This window comes from Capricornis sumatraensis, chromosome 3 (assembly GCF_032405125.1).
Source record: "Capricornis sumatraensis isolate serow.1 chromosome 3, serow.2, whole genome shotgun sequence".
Lineage (NCBI taxonomy): Eukaryota > Metazoa > Chordata > Mammalia > Artiodactyla > Bovidae > Capricornis > Capricornis sumatraensis.
Genome location: NC_091071.1, coordinates 155,411,010 through 155,424,617, shown reverse-complemented (window position 1 = coordinate 155,424,617; position 13,608 = coordinate 155,411,010). Strand labels below are relative to the sequence as shown.

The 13,608-nt window shown below is 42.4% G+C and overlaps 1 protein-coding gene across 1 annotated transcript in view; it reads right to left on the bottom strand.

The window, feature by feature from the left end:
• Positions 1-13,608, bottom strand: part of MOGAT1 (monoacylglycerol O-acyltransferase 1) — a 29,451-nt gene that overhangs the window by 10,586 nt on the left and 5,257 nt on the right. Inside the window, exons 2-3 of the mRNA XM_068969055.1 lie at positions 5,672-5,850; positions 4,894-5,098 (exon numbers count right to left, since the gene is read on the bottom strand). Of these exons, the coding sequence (XP_068825156.1) occupies positions 4,894-5,098; positions 5,672-5,850 (384 nt within the window). The remainder of the gene's footprint in view (positions 1-4,893; positions 5,099-5,671; positions 5,851-13,608) is intronic.

Below are 13,608 nucleotides of genomic sequence, written 5' to 3'. Positions count from 1 at the left end.
TAGCACAATGTACTCTTCGAGGAAAATACTATGAACTCTTGGAGAAAAAGAATAAAGAAAACACAAACAACTCATGACCCATAATCCAGAGATAATCCCTTCTTAATGTCTTATTGTTTCCTTCCTTTCTTGATTTTATCCCCCCCTTTTTTTAGTCATAAAATAATGTGCTAGCTTTATCAAGACATAGCACTTCATCTCTTAAAGGAAATTATATGCTCATTTTACTGTGTATTTCTATTGCTGGGGGAATATAAAATAAGGACAGGATTCTGAAAAACCAGCTACTCTCTGCAGAGAAGAGGCAGAGGAGAGTGGGTTAGAGGGTAGAGAACCTGGGCACAGAGGGGTGTGAACTCTTGTTGATTTCAGGGCATGGCCTTTCTGCTCTGCAAGCCCTGAAAGGGCACAGAGGCATCACTTCCACTGAAAAGAGAGCCCCTTGGATTTTCAGACACCTGGCAGTCCTCTCTTGCCTCTGTCCACTTCTCAGTTTCCTCCTGAGGCTTCCCTTCTTCAGACCATCCTTAAAAGTTGGTATTTCTCAGGGCTGTTAGGGACTAAATGTTTATAGTCCTCCAAAATTCATATGTTAAAACTCTAACCCCTAATAGGATGGTATTAAGAGGTTGGGGCCTTCGGGAGATAATTAGTTCATAAGAATGGAGGCCTCCTGAATGGGATTAATGTCTTTTTAATATTTATTTATATATTCTAATTAATTTATTTCACTGCTCAGGGTCTTAGTTGCAGCACTCAGGATCTTTAGTTGTGGTATGAGAACTCTTAGAGGCAGCATGCAGGATCTTATTCCCTGACCAGGGATCGAACCCAGGCCCCCTGCATTGGGAGTGTGGAGTCTTAGCCACTGGACTAACAGGGAAGTCTCAGGATGAATGGTCTGATAGGAAGAGGACAAACCTAGTTTGTTCTCTCTTTCCACCACGTGAAGATACAACAAGATATCTATCTGCAAACCAGCACGTGGGCCATCACCAGACATCAGATCGTCCCAGCCTTCAGACTGCGAGAAATAAATTTCTAGTGTTCAAACTATCCAATCTATGGTATTCTCTTATAGCAGATGATGTCTTTAACCTCATCTCTCCACAAGGATTCAACTACCACTCACGTGTGCTGAGTTCTCCCAAACCCATCCCCAGGGAGTTTTTCTCCTGAGGCTCCAGGCCTACACCTCCTGTTGCTCAAAGGACATCTCTACCTCAACAGCTTAGAGACACCTCAAACTCCATGCTTCCCAACCCAGTGCATGAAATTCTTCCACAAAGTTGTTTCTTTCCCAATATTATTTATCAAAGCAATTGGGAGTGTCATCTATCCAGTCCCCCAAGTCAGAATGTAGGTTCCTTCCATATACAGTCCCCTCTTTTCAGCCACCATGTTCATCACTCATTCACTCATGCATTCATTCATTCAAAAACACTTACTGAACATTTGCTACAGGTAAGACACTGTGCCAGATGCTGATGAGACAGTGAAATACAATTGCTGCCCTCATGCAGCTGAATCAGTCACTAAATATTGTTGCACTGTGTGTGTGCTCAGTCACATCCAACTCTTTGCAACCCCTTGGACTGTAGCCCACCCAGGCTCCTCCAGGCAAGAATCCTGGAGTGGGGTGCCATTTCCTCCTCCAGGGTATCTTCTCGAGCTAGAGATTGAACCTGCATCTCTTGAGTCTTCTGCACCAGCAGGTGAATTCTCTACCACTGAACCACCTGGAAACCCCAAGTTTTGTAGACTCTGTCAGCTATTTTTCATATCGATTCCTTGTTCTCTAGTTCCACTACCACAGCCACTGTGCCAGTTTAGCCCTTATCACCTGTCCCCTGATGACTGAAATAGGCCTTTTCATCTTCAGTCTCCAGGCTCATCTCTAACTTATTTCCAAGCTGCTGCCTGCATGACTTACTGTGCAAAATCCTACCAGGTCCCTACTTTGCTCAAAATCCCTCACAAGTTCCTCATGGCTAACCTACAAGAAAAAAAATCTAAAGTGTATATATCATAGATAAGGCTGCTATGATCTGATCTCAACTGCATGCTAACCCTTAATGAGTAGACATAAAGAAACATGAACCTTGAAACACATCGTGTACTCTAGCCAACATCTGCTGAGTACAGATTTACCAAAATGCGCCAAGAGAAATGGCATGGACATGGAACTTGCAAAGACTTATAGCCACAGAAATCTTGGTAAGAGTTTAAAATACCATCAGCAGAGGATTTCTGAAATGCAATGGGGCTTCCTAAGGTAGAGAATCTCCGTGGTAAAGAAGCCACTTGCCAATGCTGGAGACATGGGTTCGATCCCTGGGTTGAGAAGATCCCCTGGAGAAGGAAATGGCAACCTACTCCAATATTTTTGCCTGGAGAGTCCCATGGACGGAGGAGCCTAGCATGCTGTAGTCTATAGGGTCGCAAAGAGTTGAACACAACTTAGCAACCAAACAAGAACAATGGGTTCCTTACTAAGTGAGGTCTGGGGCACATGGCCGTCTGTCTTTCCCCACCCCAAGAGAGGCAGCCACCAAGGCAGGTGCAGAGTAGAGGGGCAGCTTTGGGCCGGGGCAGTTCTAGGAGGCCAGTTCTATGAAGGGATGCTGCTGCCGCTGCTAAGTCACTTCAGTTGTGTCCGACTCTGTGCGACCCCATAGACGGCAGCCCACAAGGCTCCTCTGTCTCTGGGATTCTCCAGGCAAGAATACTTGGAGTGGGTTGCCATTTCCTTTTCCAATGCATGAAAGTGAAAAGCAAAAGTAAAGTCACTCAGTCGTGCCCAACTCTTAGCGACCCCATGGACTGCAGCCCACCAGGCTCCTCCATCCATGGGATTTTCCAGGCAAGTGTACTGGAGTGGGGTGCCACTGCCTTCTCCGATGAAGGGATGAGAACTCCCTAAACTTAGAGACAAGGACAGTCCAAACTTCCCCTGGCTACAAGTTTGGAGGTTTTTATTTGGCTTTAGGACATTTCAGGTGACAGCAACAGGGAAGATCTCATGATGTCATGAGCCAGTGACAGTTGACCATCTTCCCCTCAAATGCCAGCTCTAGAAAACAACAGTGGCACCACGTGGACAGAGACCCTATCGTTGGTTACTTGTAGTTGACATGGCCTTCAGGAGGGTATACCTTCATCTCTCCTGCCACAAATTTGCCACACCTGCTTCCAATTATACTACCCAAACTCACCTGTGGCTATAGTTCGACTCAGCAAACAGTATAATGTAAATGGAGCTTGCCTACTGGCTCAGATGGTAAAGAATCTGCCTGCGAAGAGGGAGATCTGGGTTTGATCCCTGGGTTAGGATCCCTTGAAAAAGGGAAAGGCTATCCACTCCAGTATTCTTGCCTGGGAAATCCCATGGACCGAAGAGTCTGGCAGGCCACAGTCCATGGAGTCACAAAGAGTAGGACATGACTGAGTGACTGACACACACACATAACGTATAGTTCTGGGATGTTTTGAAATTAAAAAAAAAAAAAAAAAAGATTTTTCCTTTTAACTTTCTTCCTTTTATAAAACTCTAACCCAGCAGCTACAAAAGAGGAAAGAGAAGGGATTCCCACCCCCCCCAACTTAGTTCTGGAGCTGGGGGTTAGTTCGCCCTCTAGTGGCCAGATGCAGGGACAGCCTAAACTGGACACTGAACCCAAAGTTACATGTGTGAAGGTCCTTAAACAGAACCTGGAAACCCAGGCAAGGATGTTTAGTGATTTCCCACAAGCTATCTAATGACAACACAGAGCTGAGAAATTAATAAGAAGTAATCAAAACCTAGGAGACCATGAGCAATTCTCTCTGAATATGCTCTGATCCTGAAATTACAATTTTCCCAAGAGATTATCCATTTTTCATTATGTCCAAGAAATGCAAAGACAATAATAATTAACCTACACAATGATCATAAACATAAAGCTCTTTGTAAGTTACTGTAGCTCATGCTTAGTAAATTGGTCAAGTTGGAAAAACCAAATAAATTGAGCCTCTTAAGTTGAAATAAGAGCTATTAAGACAATCTTAGACTTCTGGACACACTCATATAATATCTTTACAGCATTTTTACTGAATTTTATTCTCAGAATTGGGAGAATTATGGTTTCTCTAATCTGAAAGTCTTCCACTAGTTCAGAGTAGCAGAGTAAAATTTCTGAGCCAAGTTGTGCTTAATTTGGGAGGAAAAAGACAGCAGATTCAGTGTGGCCATTATTCCAAGACACATTGGAGGACATTTTCAATTTCTAATATTCATAAAAGCAGACAAAGCACCTCTCCAAAGGTACCATTTATTACTTATTTGCTCCAAGCCTGATTCTTTCTCATCTGGATACACAAAATGCATTCATTAATTTATACTTTCATTGAATTCACATCTTTTGGACATTCCTAAATCCCAGGTACTATGTTATATATTATGCTAGTTATTTGGTGACTTATGGGGAAAAAAATACAGTCTTGTGGCTCAGGCAGTAGGGAATCTGCCTGCAGTACAGGAGACCCAGGTCCTATCCCTGGGTCGGGAAGATCCCCTGCAGAAGGAAATAAGGACATGGCAACCCACTCCAGTATTCTTGCCTGGAGAATCCCATGGACAGAGGAGCCTGGCGGACTACAGTCCATGGGGTCGCAAAGAGTCGGGCACGACTAGGTGACTAGCACTTTCGCTTTCTTTCTGTCTTCCTCGTGTTTCCAGTCTGGTGGGGGAAAGCAAGAACCACCCAAACAGTATATGAAGTGTGAGACAGGGATAAAGACACAGAGTTAAGTTGTACTCTAAGAAACCATAAACCTGGTTGGCTTGAGAGAGGACATTTTGTGTGGTCCTGCCACCCCAGAACACTGTGGAAACAGTGATCTCCCTTCACTTACCAATACTCAACACACATTCCCGGAAGAGCGGACACCGTAACCAGTACGGCAGCACGTGAAGATAGGAGGTAAGGCCGGGAAATAGCTCCTTGAAGGCGGAATAATTTGTACAAAAGTTTCCAAAGGCTCCAGCCACAAGCACTCCATGGGGGTGAAACCCAAATATGTAGTTGTGACTCGGATCCAAATCCTGGGTTTTGATGAGCTACAGTGCGTTTATGTTGACATTAAAAAATAAAATGTTGCCCGATTAGTTTCCAAGAAGAAACAAAAGGATGCAGTTCTATATTCAAGAGAAAATGAGAAACTTGACTCGTTTTAGTTTCCTGGGATAGTGTGCCTTAGTCTCTCAGTCATGTCGGACACTTTGAGACCTTACTGATTGTAGCCCACCAGGCTCCTCCGTCCATGCAAGAAGACTGGAGTGGTTTGCCATTCCCTTCCTCAAGGGATCTAGGGATGAACCCAAGTCTCTCCTGATCTAGGGATGAACCCAAGTCTCTCCCATTGCAGACAGTTTCTTCACCATCTGAGCCGCCAGGGAAGCCCTCCCGGGGGTGGGTGGGGAGCGCTGTATTCACATTTTTCAACCGTGTCCTGAGCCCTTCACACACAGCCTGCTACATTTTGTCAATTTAGCTTAGACTCCATTTAATAACTTGGGCTGCATTTCAGGCTCTCTCCCTCTAAAAAGGGAAAAGCTTGAAAAACGTGATAAAAACACATTTGCATTTTTTTCTCAGCACAAAACCATACTATGTAAAACAATTCTACTCACATGAATTGGAAAATAGTCCTTAAAGTACCTCCAGACGGCCCAGCTTCTGACCCATTCGGATCTTCTGCCTCCTTGCTCTGGGGTTTGCCAGTCAAAGTACAGCCATGTCAAGTAAGGGAAGTAGAGGAACCAGTAGTTGCGTATGATCAGGAACACGGTAATTCCGAGGCATACCCCTGCTGTAAGAAAGGGGAAGACCTCAGAAACTGGGGTCTGTTAGAATCTGCCCACTGTACATACAATCACTGGTTCAAGGTGTTGTTGTTGTTGTCGTTGCTCAGTTGCTAAGTTGTATCTGACTCTTTGCGATCCCATGGGCTGCAGCATGCCAGACTCCTCTGTCCTCCACTATCTCCCAGAGTTTGTTCAAATTCATGTCCATTGAGTCAGTGATGCTATCTAACCATCTCATCCTCTGTTGCCCCCTTCTCTTCTTGCCCTCAATCTTTCCCAGCATCAGGGTCTTTTCCAATGAGTCGGTTCTTCGCATTAGGTGGCCCAAGGTAGGAGGATCTAATATTTTCAAAGTATGTTTAACTGAGCCTCAGTTCAACTGAGACAATGTAACAAGACAGCAATGTATAGTATGACTTAACATTTCTTGGATGTATAGTATATGGCAACTTCTATATTGTGGGCTTCACCAAAATATTTTTAAGTTTAATCTTCATATAGCCACAACATCATAGAAGCAGCCGGAACATTCCTAATGTCGTTTTTTTTCCCTTTTTTTCCCAGGCTTCAATTTCTTTGTTTTTTTAAAGTCTAGAAAGTAATTTTTCACAAAACGGTATAATTTAGAAATGAGATACATTTTTTACCTTTTTATTTTTGCATATAGTTGATGAACAATGTTGTATTAGTTTCAGGTGTACAGCAAAGTGATACAGTCATACTTATACATGTCTGCATGCTTGCGCGTGCTTGCTAAGCTGCTTCAGTCGTGTCCTATGGACCACAGCCCACCAGGCTTCTCTGTCCATGCAATTCTCCAGATAAGAATACTGGAGTGGGTTGCCACTTCCTCCTTCAGGGGATCCTCCCAACCCAGGGATTGAACCCTCATCTCTTATGTCTCCCACACTGGCAGGCAGGTTCTTTGCCACTAGCACCACCTAGGAAGCCCAATACTTGTGTCTATTCTTTTTCAAATGCTTTTCCTTTTTAGGGTATTACATAACATTGAGCTAATGTACTTTTTATAGTAGGGAAAATTGCAGCTTAAGGAGGTTAAGTGAATTGCTCAAGACACACAAATTGTAAGTGGCTGACCCATCTAAATTCAAGGTCCATTATCAAAGCCCATGACCCTACCCCAACACCCCACTGCACCCCCAATGTGGAGGAACTGTCGTTGACAAGACGGATGCAGAAAAGTTCCTACTACAAGTGTTCACCTTGATTGAGTGGTTATTCATCATATGCCCATGTAAAGGGCGCATTCCACTGAGAAACTTCATTTTCAGGAACTCTATTGCCAGAGATAGAAATAAAAGAGAAGAAACTCTGTCCCTTAGCTCATCTACCACTTCTTGAACATTTCACGGCAGAGCAGTTCTAATTATTTGTGCACCTAATGATGTAGACTCAAATAGATGCAGCAGGAACTGATAAAACTTGACCTGGGCAATAGTGACAAGAATATTTGCCTTTAAGTAATACATTAAGCTAAGCTACACATTTTCTTTTTATGTCAATGCTGTGCATGCCTGCAAAGTCGCTTCAGCCATGTCTGATTCTTTGTGACCCCATGGACTGTAGCCCACCAGGCTCCTGTCCATGAAATTATCCAGGCAAGAATACTGGAGTGGGTTGCCATGCCCTCCTCCAGGGGATCTTCCAGACCCAGGGATCGAACCTGTCTCTCTTATGTCTCCTGCATTGGCAGGTGGATTTTCTTTACCACTAGCGCCACCTGGGAAGCCCACATGTCTATGCTATGTGTCAGATTTTTTTTAAAATTATAAAAAGAAAAAGATATCAATGGGGAAGAGCACAGAGACGTAAAGCCTGGCACAGAGTAAACGCTCAAAAAATGCCAGCCATTACTGCTACTCTAAGGAGTAGCATTGCCTCTTTCTTCTTTATTATGTGCTGAGTCACTAATCTTGTGCTGACTTTATCTCCCAGCTCCTATCCATTCTCAACTTTGTTCCAGTGGTTGAGGTACCACACTTGCCCTGCCACAGTGTGACCAAAAAAATTTAGTAAACAAAAGGAGAACAACAAGAATAATAAAAGAACAATGATGGTGAGAGCAGCTGTTTTGCCCCTTTCCTATTCACCCAGTTCTGTCCCCTTCTAACCTTAAAAGAACCTAATTATAGGAATGAGATCACTAAGCCACTGAAACTAACTCCAGACTTAGGCTCTCCTGAATGCACACCATGCTTTGCCTCACCTGTTGATCCTTTCCCTAGATAAAAAGAAGCGCAAATGAAGAATTACACAATTAACAAAATAACTAGCTCTCTACCCCCAAGCAATACTGCAGGCAGATCATACAGGCAAGATACTATCTGAAGAGTCAGCCAGCCTGTCCTCAAGGAGAATGATGTAAAACTCAACCTCCTGCCTGGATGATTCACTGGGATGCTTCCCCTCCCACATTTTCCCCTTTAAGAGTCATCATGGCTGAGCACAATCTTCAGAGCTGGTCTCTGGACACGAATCCACCTTCTCCCAGGTGCTGGCTTTCTTTATTGAAGAACCTTTCCTTTCTTCTGACACTTGTCTCTTGAATTATTGGCTTACCAGCTGAACCTAGTTTTGGTAAAAGTGGCATATAGGAAACTCCCAAATAAATGTTAGTTATCAGCCACCACTAACTGTTTGAGACCTTTATAAATACCAGTTTCATATGGCTAAACCCAGTTTTTTTATTTCCCAGTGCTTATATTATCTTGATAAAAATTTTTAAAACAGGTAAATAAAAGGAAAGGAATATGACAAAACATTTACAATAGGTATCTCTGGGTGAGAAAATGGACTTTCTCTAGTCTCTTCTAAAAGTTCTTCTATTTTCTAATAACTAGCATGAATTATCTTATAATCAAAACTTCTTTTAAAAAATTAAATAAAATGATTCCACTAAAGGGAAAAAAAGTAAATGAAACTGCAGAATAAGTCTACTTATGTAAGAATATTTTCATCTTTAACATGATTTTATTAAATTAACATGAACAAATCTCATCAGAAAAACACTGAAAACTTGTGGAAGTTTATTTATTTGCATTAAATAGTGACCAGTGACCAATATTAAGAAATTATTTAAAATATTCAAATATTGTATCTTACTTGTATCTAAGAAGTTTTCCTTTACCCCCATAAAAACTATTTCTACACTTATTTTAGCCATTTAGCATAGTATAGAGAAAGAAGAGAATTCAGAGGCAAACAAATCCTTTAGCACATCACATTCTTTTCCTTTTTATTCCTGAGGCATTGTGTTTCAAAACATCAATCAGTGCCATCTGCTGAGTATAACACTGCAATTTTAACATTCCTCTAATTTTTAAAATTCTTGCTTTAAAAAAACTTCACTTCCAGAGTTTCTTAGGATGAGGATGATGCTAAAACACAAATCTAAGAAACCCTTGAAGAATTTTGCACCCTAATATTCCTCATATGTGGGTCTGCTCTATATTGCCTTTTAAAAGTACCTACTTATAAGGATTCACACTTTTCTTGGTTAAAGACGAATTCATTATTGGAACTGTTTCTTTGCCCAGTGAAATCAAATTATAACAAGGATTCAGTTGAAACCAGTCCCATTTTCATACTATTTCAGAAAGCTTTACAAGCTGAAGGACAAAAGAAACAAATAATTGTATAGCTACAAACTAAAAACCACAAAGATAATCCATGATAGAAGAGGCAAATAGTGTTCATGTAAGTCCAAGAATCCAGTACAAATCACTAGAGTGAACATTAAAACGTACTCCCTCAAAATCTTCCAAATTAAGGGAGATTAAAAAGATGTAATTTAATACATGTAGATTCCTTTGCTATAAAGGACATTAGTGGGGCAACTGGTGAAATATGAATAGGGCCTCTGGATTAGGTCATAGGTCAGTTCAGTTGCTCACTCATGTCTGACTCATTGAGACCCCAGGGACTGCAGCATGCCAGGCCTCCCTGTCCATCACCAACTCCTGGAGTTGACTCAAACTCATGCCCATTGAGTTGGTGATGCCATCTGACCATCTCATCCTCTGTCATCTCCTTCTCTTCCCTCCTTCAATCTTTCCCAGCATCAGGGTCTTTTCAAATGAGTCAGTCAGGTCATAGTACAGCATCTTTGGATTTGGACACAATCACAGAAAACTAACCAATCTGATCACATGGATCACAGTCTTATCTAACTTAATGAAACTATGAGCCATGCTATGTAGGGCCACCCAAGACAGATGGGTCATGGTGGAGAGTTCTGACAAAATGTGGTCCATTCGAGAAGGGAATGGCAAACCGCTTCAGCATTCTTGCCTTGAGAACCATGAACAGTATGAAGAGGCAAAAAGATGTGACAGTGAAAGACGAACTCCCCAGGTTGGTGGGTGCCCAATATGCTACTAGAGAAGAGCGGAGAAATAACTCCAGAAAGAATGAAGAGGCTGAGCCAAAGCAGAAACAATGCAGAGTTCTGGAGGTAATAAAGTCTGATGCTGTAAAGAACAATATTGCACAGAACCTGGAATCTTAAGTCCATGAATCAAAGTAAATTAGCAGTGGTCAAACAGGAGATGGCGAGCGTGAACATTGACATTTTAGGAATCAGTGAGCTAAAGTGGATCCAAATGGGTGAATTTAATTCAGATGACCATTATATCTACTACTGTGGGCAAGAATCCCTTAGAAGAAATGGAGTAGCCATCATAGTAAACACAAGAGTCTGCAGTACTTGCGTGCAATCTCAAAAATGACAGAATGATCTGAGTTCATATAAAGGCAAACCATTCAATATCACAGTAATCCAAGTCTATACTCCAACCACTAATGCCAAAGATGCTGAAGTTAAGTGGCTCTATGAAGACCTACAACTGCTACTGCTACTGCTAAGTCACTTCAGTGGTGTCCGACTCTGTGTGACCCCATAGATGGCAGCCCACCAGGCTCCTCCATCCCGGGGATTCTCCAGGCAAGAATACTGGAGTGGGTTGCCATTTCCTTCTCCAATGTATGCAAGTGAAAAGTGAAAGCGAAGTTGCTGAGTCGTGTCCGGCTGTTTGCGACCCCATGGACTGCAGCCTACCAGGCTCCCCTGTCCATGGGATTTTCCAGGCAAGAGTACTGGAGTGGGGTGCCATTGCCTTCTCCAAGACCTACAACTAACTAACACCAAAAAAAGATGTCTTTTCATCATAGGGGACTGAAATGCAAAAGCAGGAAGTCAAGAAATACACCTGGAGTAACAGGCAAGTTTGGCCTTGGAGTACAAAATGAAGCAGGACAAAGGCTAACAGAATTTTGCCAAGAGAACACACTGGTCATAGCAAACACCCTCTTCCAACAGCACAAGAGAAGACTCTACACATGGACATCACCAGATGGTCAGTACCGAAATCAGACTGATTATATTCTTTGCAGCCAAAGATGAAGAAGCTCTATACAGCCAGCAGAAACAAGACCAGGAGCTGACTGTGGCTCAGATCATGAACTTCTTATTGCCAAATTCAGACTTAAATTGAAGAAAGCAGGGAAAACTACTAGACCATTCAGTTCAGTTCAGTCACCCAGACTCTTTGCAACCCCATGAATGACAGCACACCAGGCTTCCCTGTCCATCACCAACTGCCGGAGTCTACCCAAACCCATGTCCATTGAGTTGGTGATGCCATCCAACCATCTCATCCTCTGTCATCCCCTTCTCCTCCTGCCCCCAATCCCTCCCAGCATCAGGGTCTTTTCAAATGGGTTAGTTCTTTGCATTAGGTGGCCAAGGTATTGGAGTTTCAGCTTCAACATCAGTCCTTCCAATGAATACTCAGGACTGATTTCCTTAGGATGGACTGGTTGGATCTCCTTGCAGTCCAAGGGACTCTCAAGAGTCTTCTCCAACACCACAGTTCAAAAGCATCAATTCTTCAGCCCTCAGCTTTCTTTATAGTTCAACTCTCACATCCATACATGACCACTGGAAAAAACCATAGCCTTGACTAGACAGACCTTTGTTGACAAAGTAATGTCTCTGCTTTACAGTAGAAGTGACAAATAAATTCAAGGGACTAGATCTGATAGAGTGCCTGAAGAACTATAGATGGAGGTTCGTGACATTGTACAGGAGGCAGTGATCAAGTCCACCCCCAAGAAAAAGAAATGCAGAAAGGCAAAATGGTTGTCTGAGGAGGCTTTACAAATAACTATGAAAAGAAGAGAAGTGAAAAGCAAAGGAGAAAACGAAAGATATACCCATTTGAATGCAGAGTTCCAAAGAATAGCAAGAGGGATAAGAAAGCCTTCCTCAGAGCTCAGTGCAAGAAATAGAGGAAAACAACAGAATGGGAAATACTAGAGATCTCTTCAAGAAAATCAGAGATATCAAGGGAATATTTCATGCAAAGATGGGCACAATAAAGGACAGAAATGGTATGGACCTAACAGAAGCAGAAGATATTAAGAAGAGGTGACAAGAAGACACAGAAGAACTGTACAAAAAATATCTTCACGACCCAGATAATCACGATGGTGTGATCATTCACCTAGAGCCAGACATCCTGGAATGTGAAGTCAAGTGGACCTTAGGAAGCATCATTACAAACAAAGCTAGTGGCGTTGATGGAATTCCAGTTGAGCTATTTCAAATTCCAAAAGATGATGCTGTGAAAGTGCTGCATTCAATATGCCAGCAAATTTGGAAAAGTCAGCTGTGGCCATGACTGGAAAAGGTCAGTTTTCATTCCAATCCCAAAGAAAGGCAATGCCAAAGAATGCTCAAAGTACCACACAATTGCACTCATCTCACATGCTAGTAAAGTAATGCTCAAAATTCTCCAAGCCAGGCTTCAATAGTACGTGAACCGATAACTTCCAGATGTTCAAGCTGGATTTAGAAAAGGCAGAGGAACCAGAGATCAAATTGACAACATGTGTTGGCTCATCAAAAAACCAAGAGACTTCCATAAAAACATCTATTTCTGCTTTACTGACTATGCCAAAGCCTTCGACTGTGTGGATCACAACAAACCATGGAAAATTCTTCAAGATATGGAAATACCAGACCACCTGACCTGCCTCCTGAGAAATCTATATACAGGTCAAGAACCAACAGTTGGAACTGGACATGGAACAACAGACTGATTCTAAATCGGGAAAGGAGTATGTCAAGGCTGCATATTGTCACCGTGCTTATTTAACTTATATGCACAGCACATCATGAGAAATGCTGGACTGGATGAAGCACAAGTGGGAATCAAGATTCCTGGGAGAAATATCAATAACCCCAGATATGCAAATGACATGACACTTATGGCAGAAACAAAGAAGAACTAAAGAGCCTCTTGATGAAAGTGAAAGAGGAGTGTGAAAAAGTTGGCTTAAAACTCATCATTAAGAAAACAAAGATCATGGCTTCTGGTCCCATCACTTCATGGCAAATAGGTGGGGAAACAGTGTCAGACTTTATTTTTAGGGGCTCCAAAATTACTGCAGATGGTGACTGCAGACATGAAATTAAAAGATGCTTGCTCCTTTGAGAAAAGTTATGACCAACCTAGACAGCATATTAGAAAGCAGAGACATTACTTTGCCAACAAAGGTCCGTCTAGTCAAGGCTATGGTTTTTCCTGTGGTCATGTATGGATGTGAGAGTTGGCCTATAAAGAAAGCTGAGCACCGAAGAATTGATGCTTTCAAATTGTCGTGTTGGAGAAGACTCTTGAGAGTCTCCTGGACACAAGGTGATCCAACCAGTCCATCCTGAAGGAAATCAGTCCCGAATA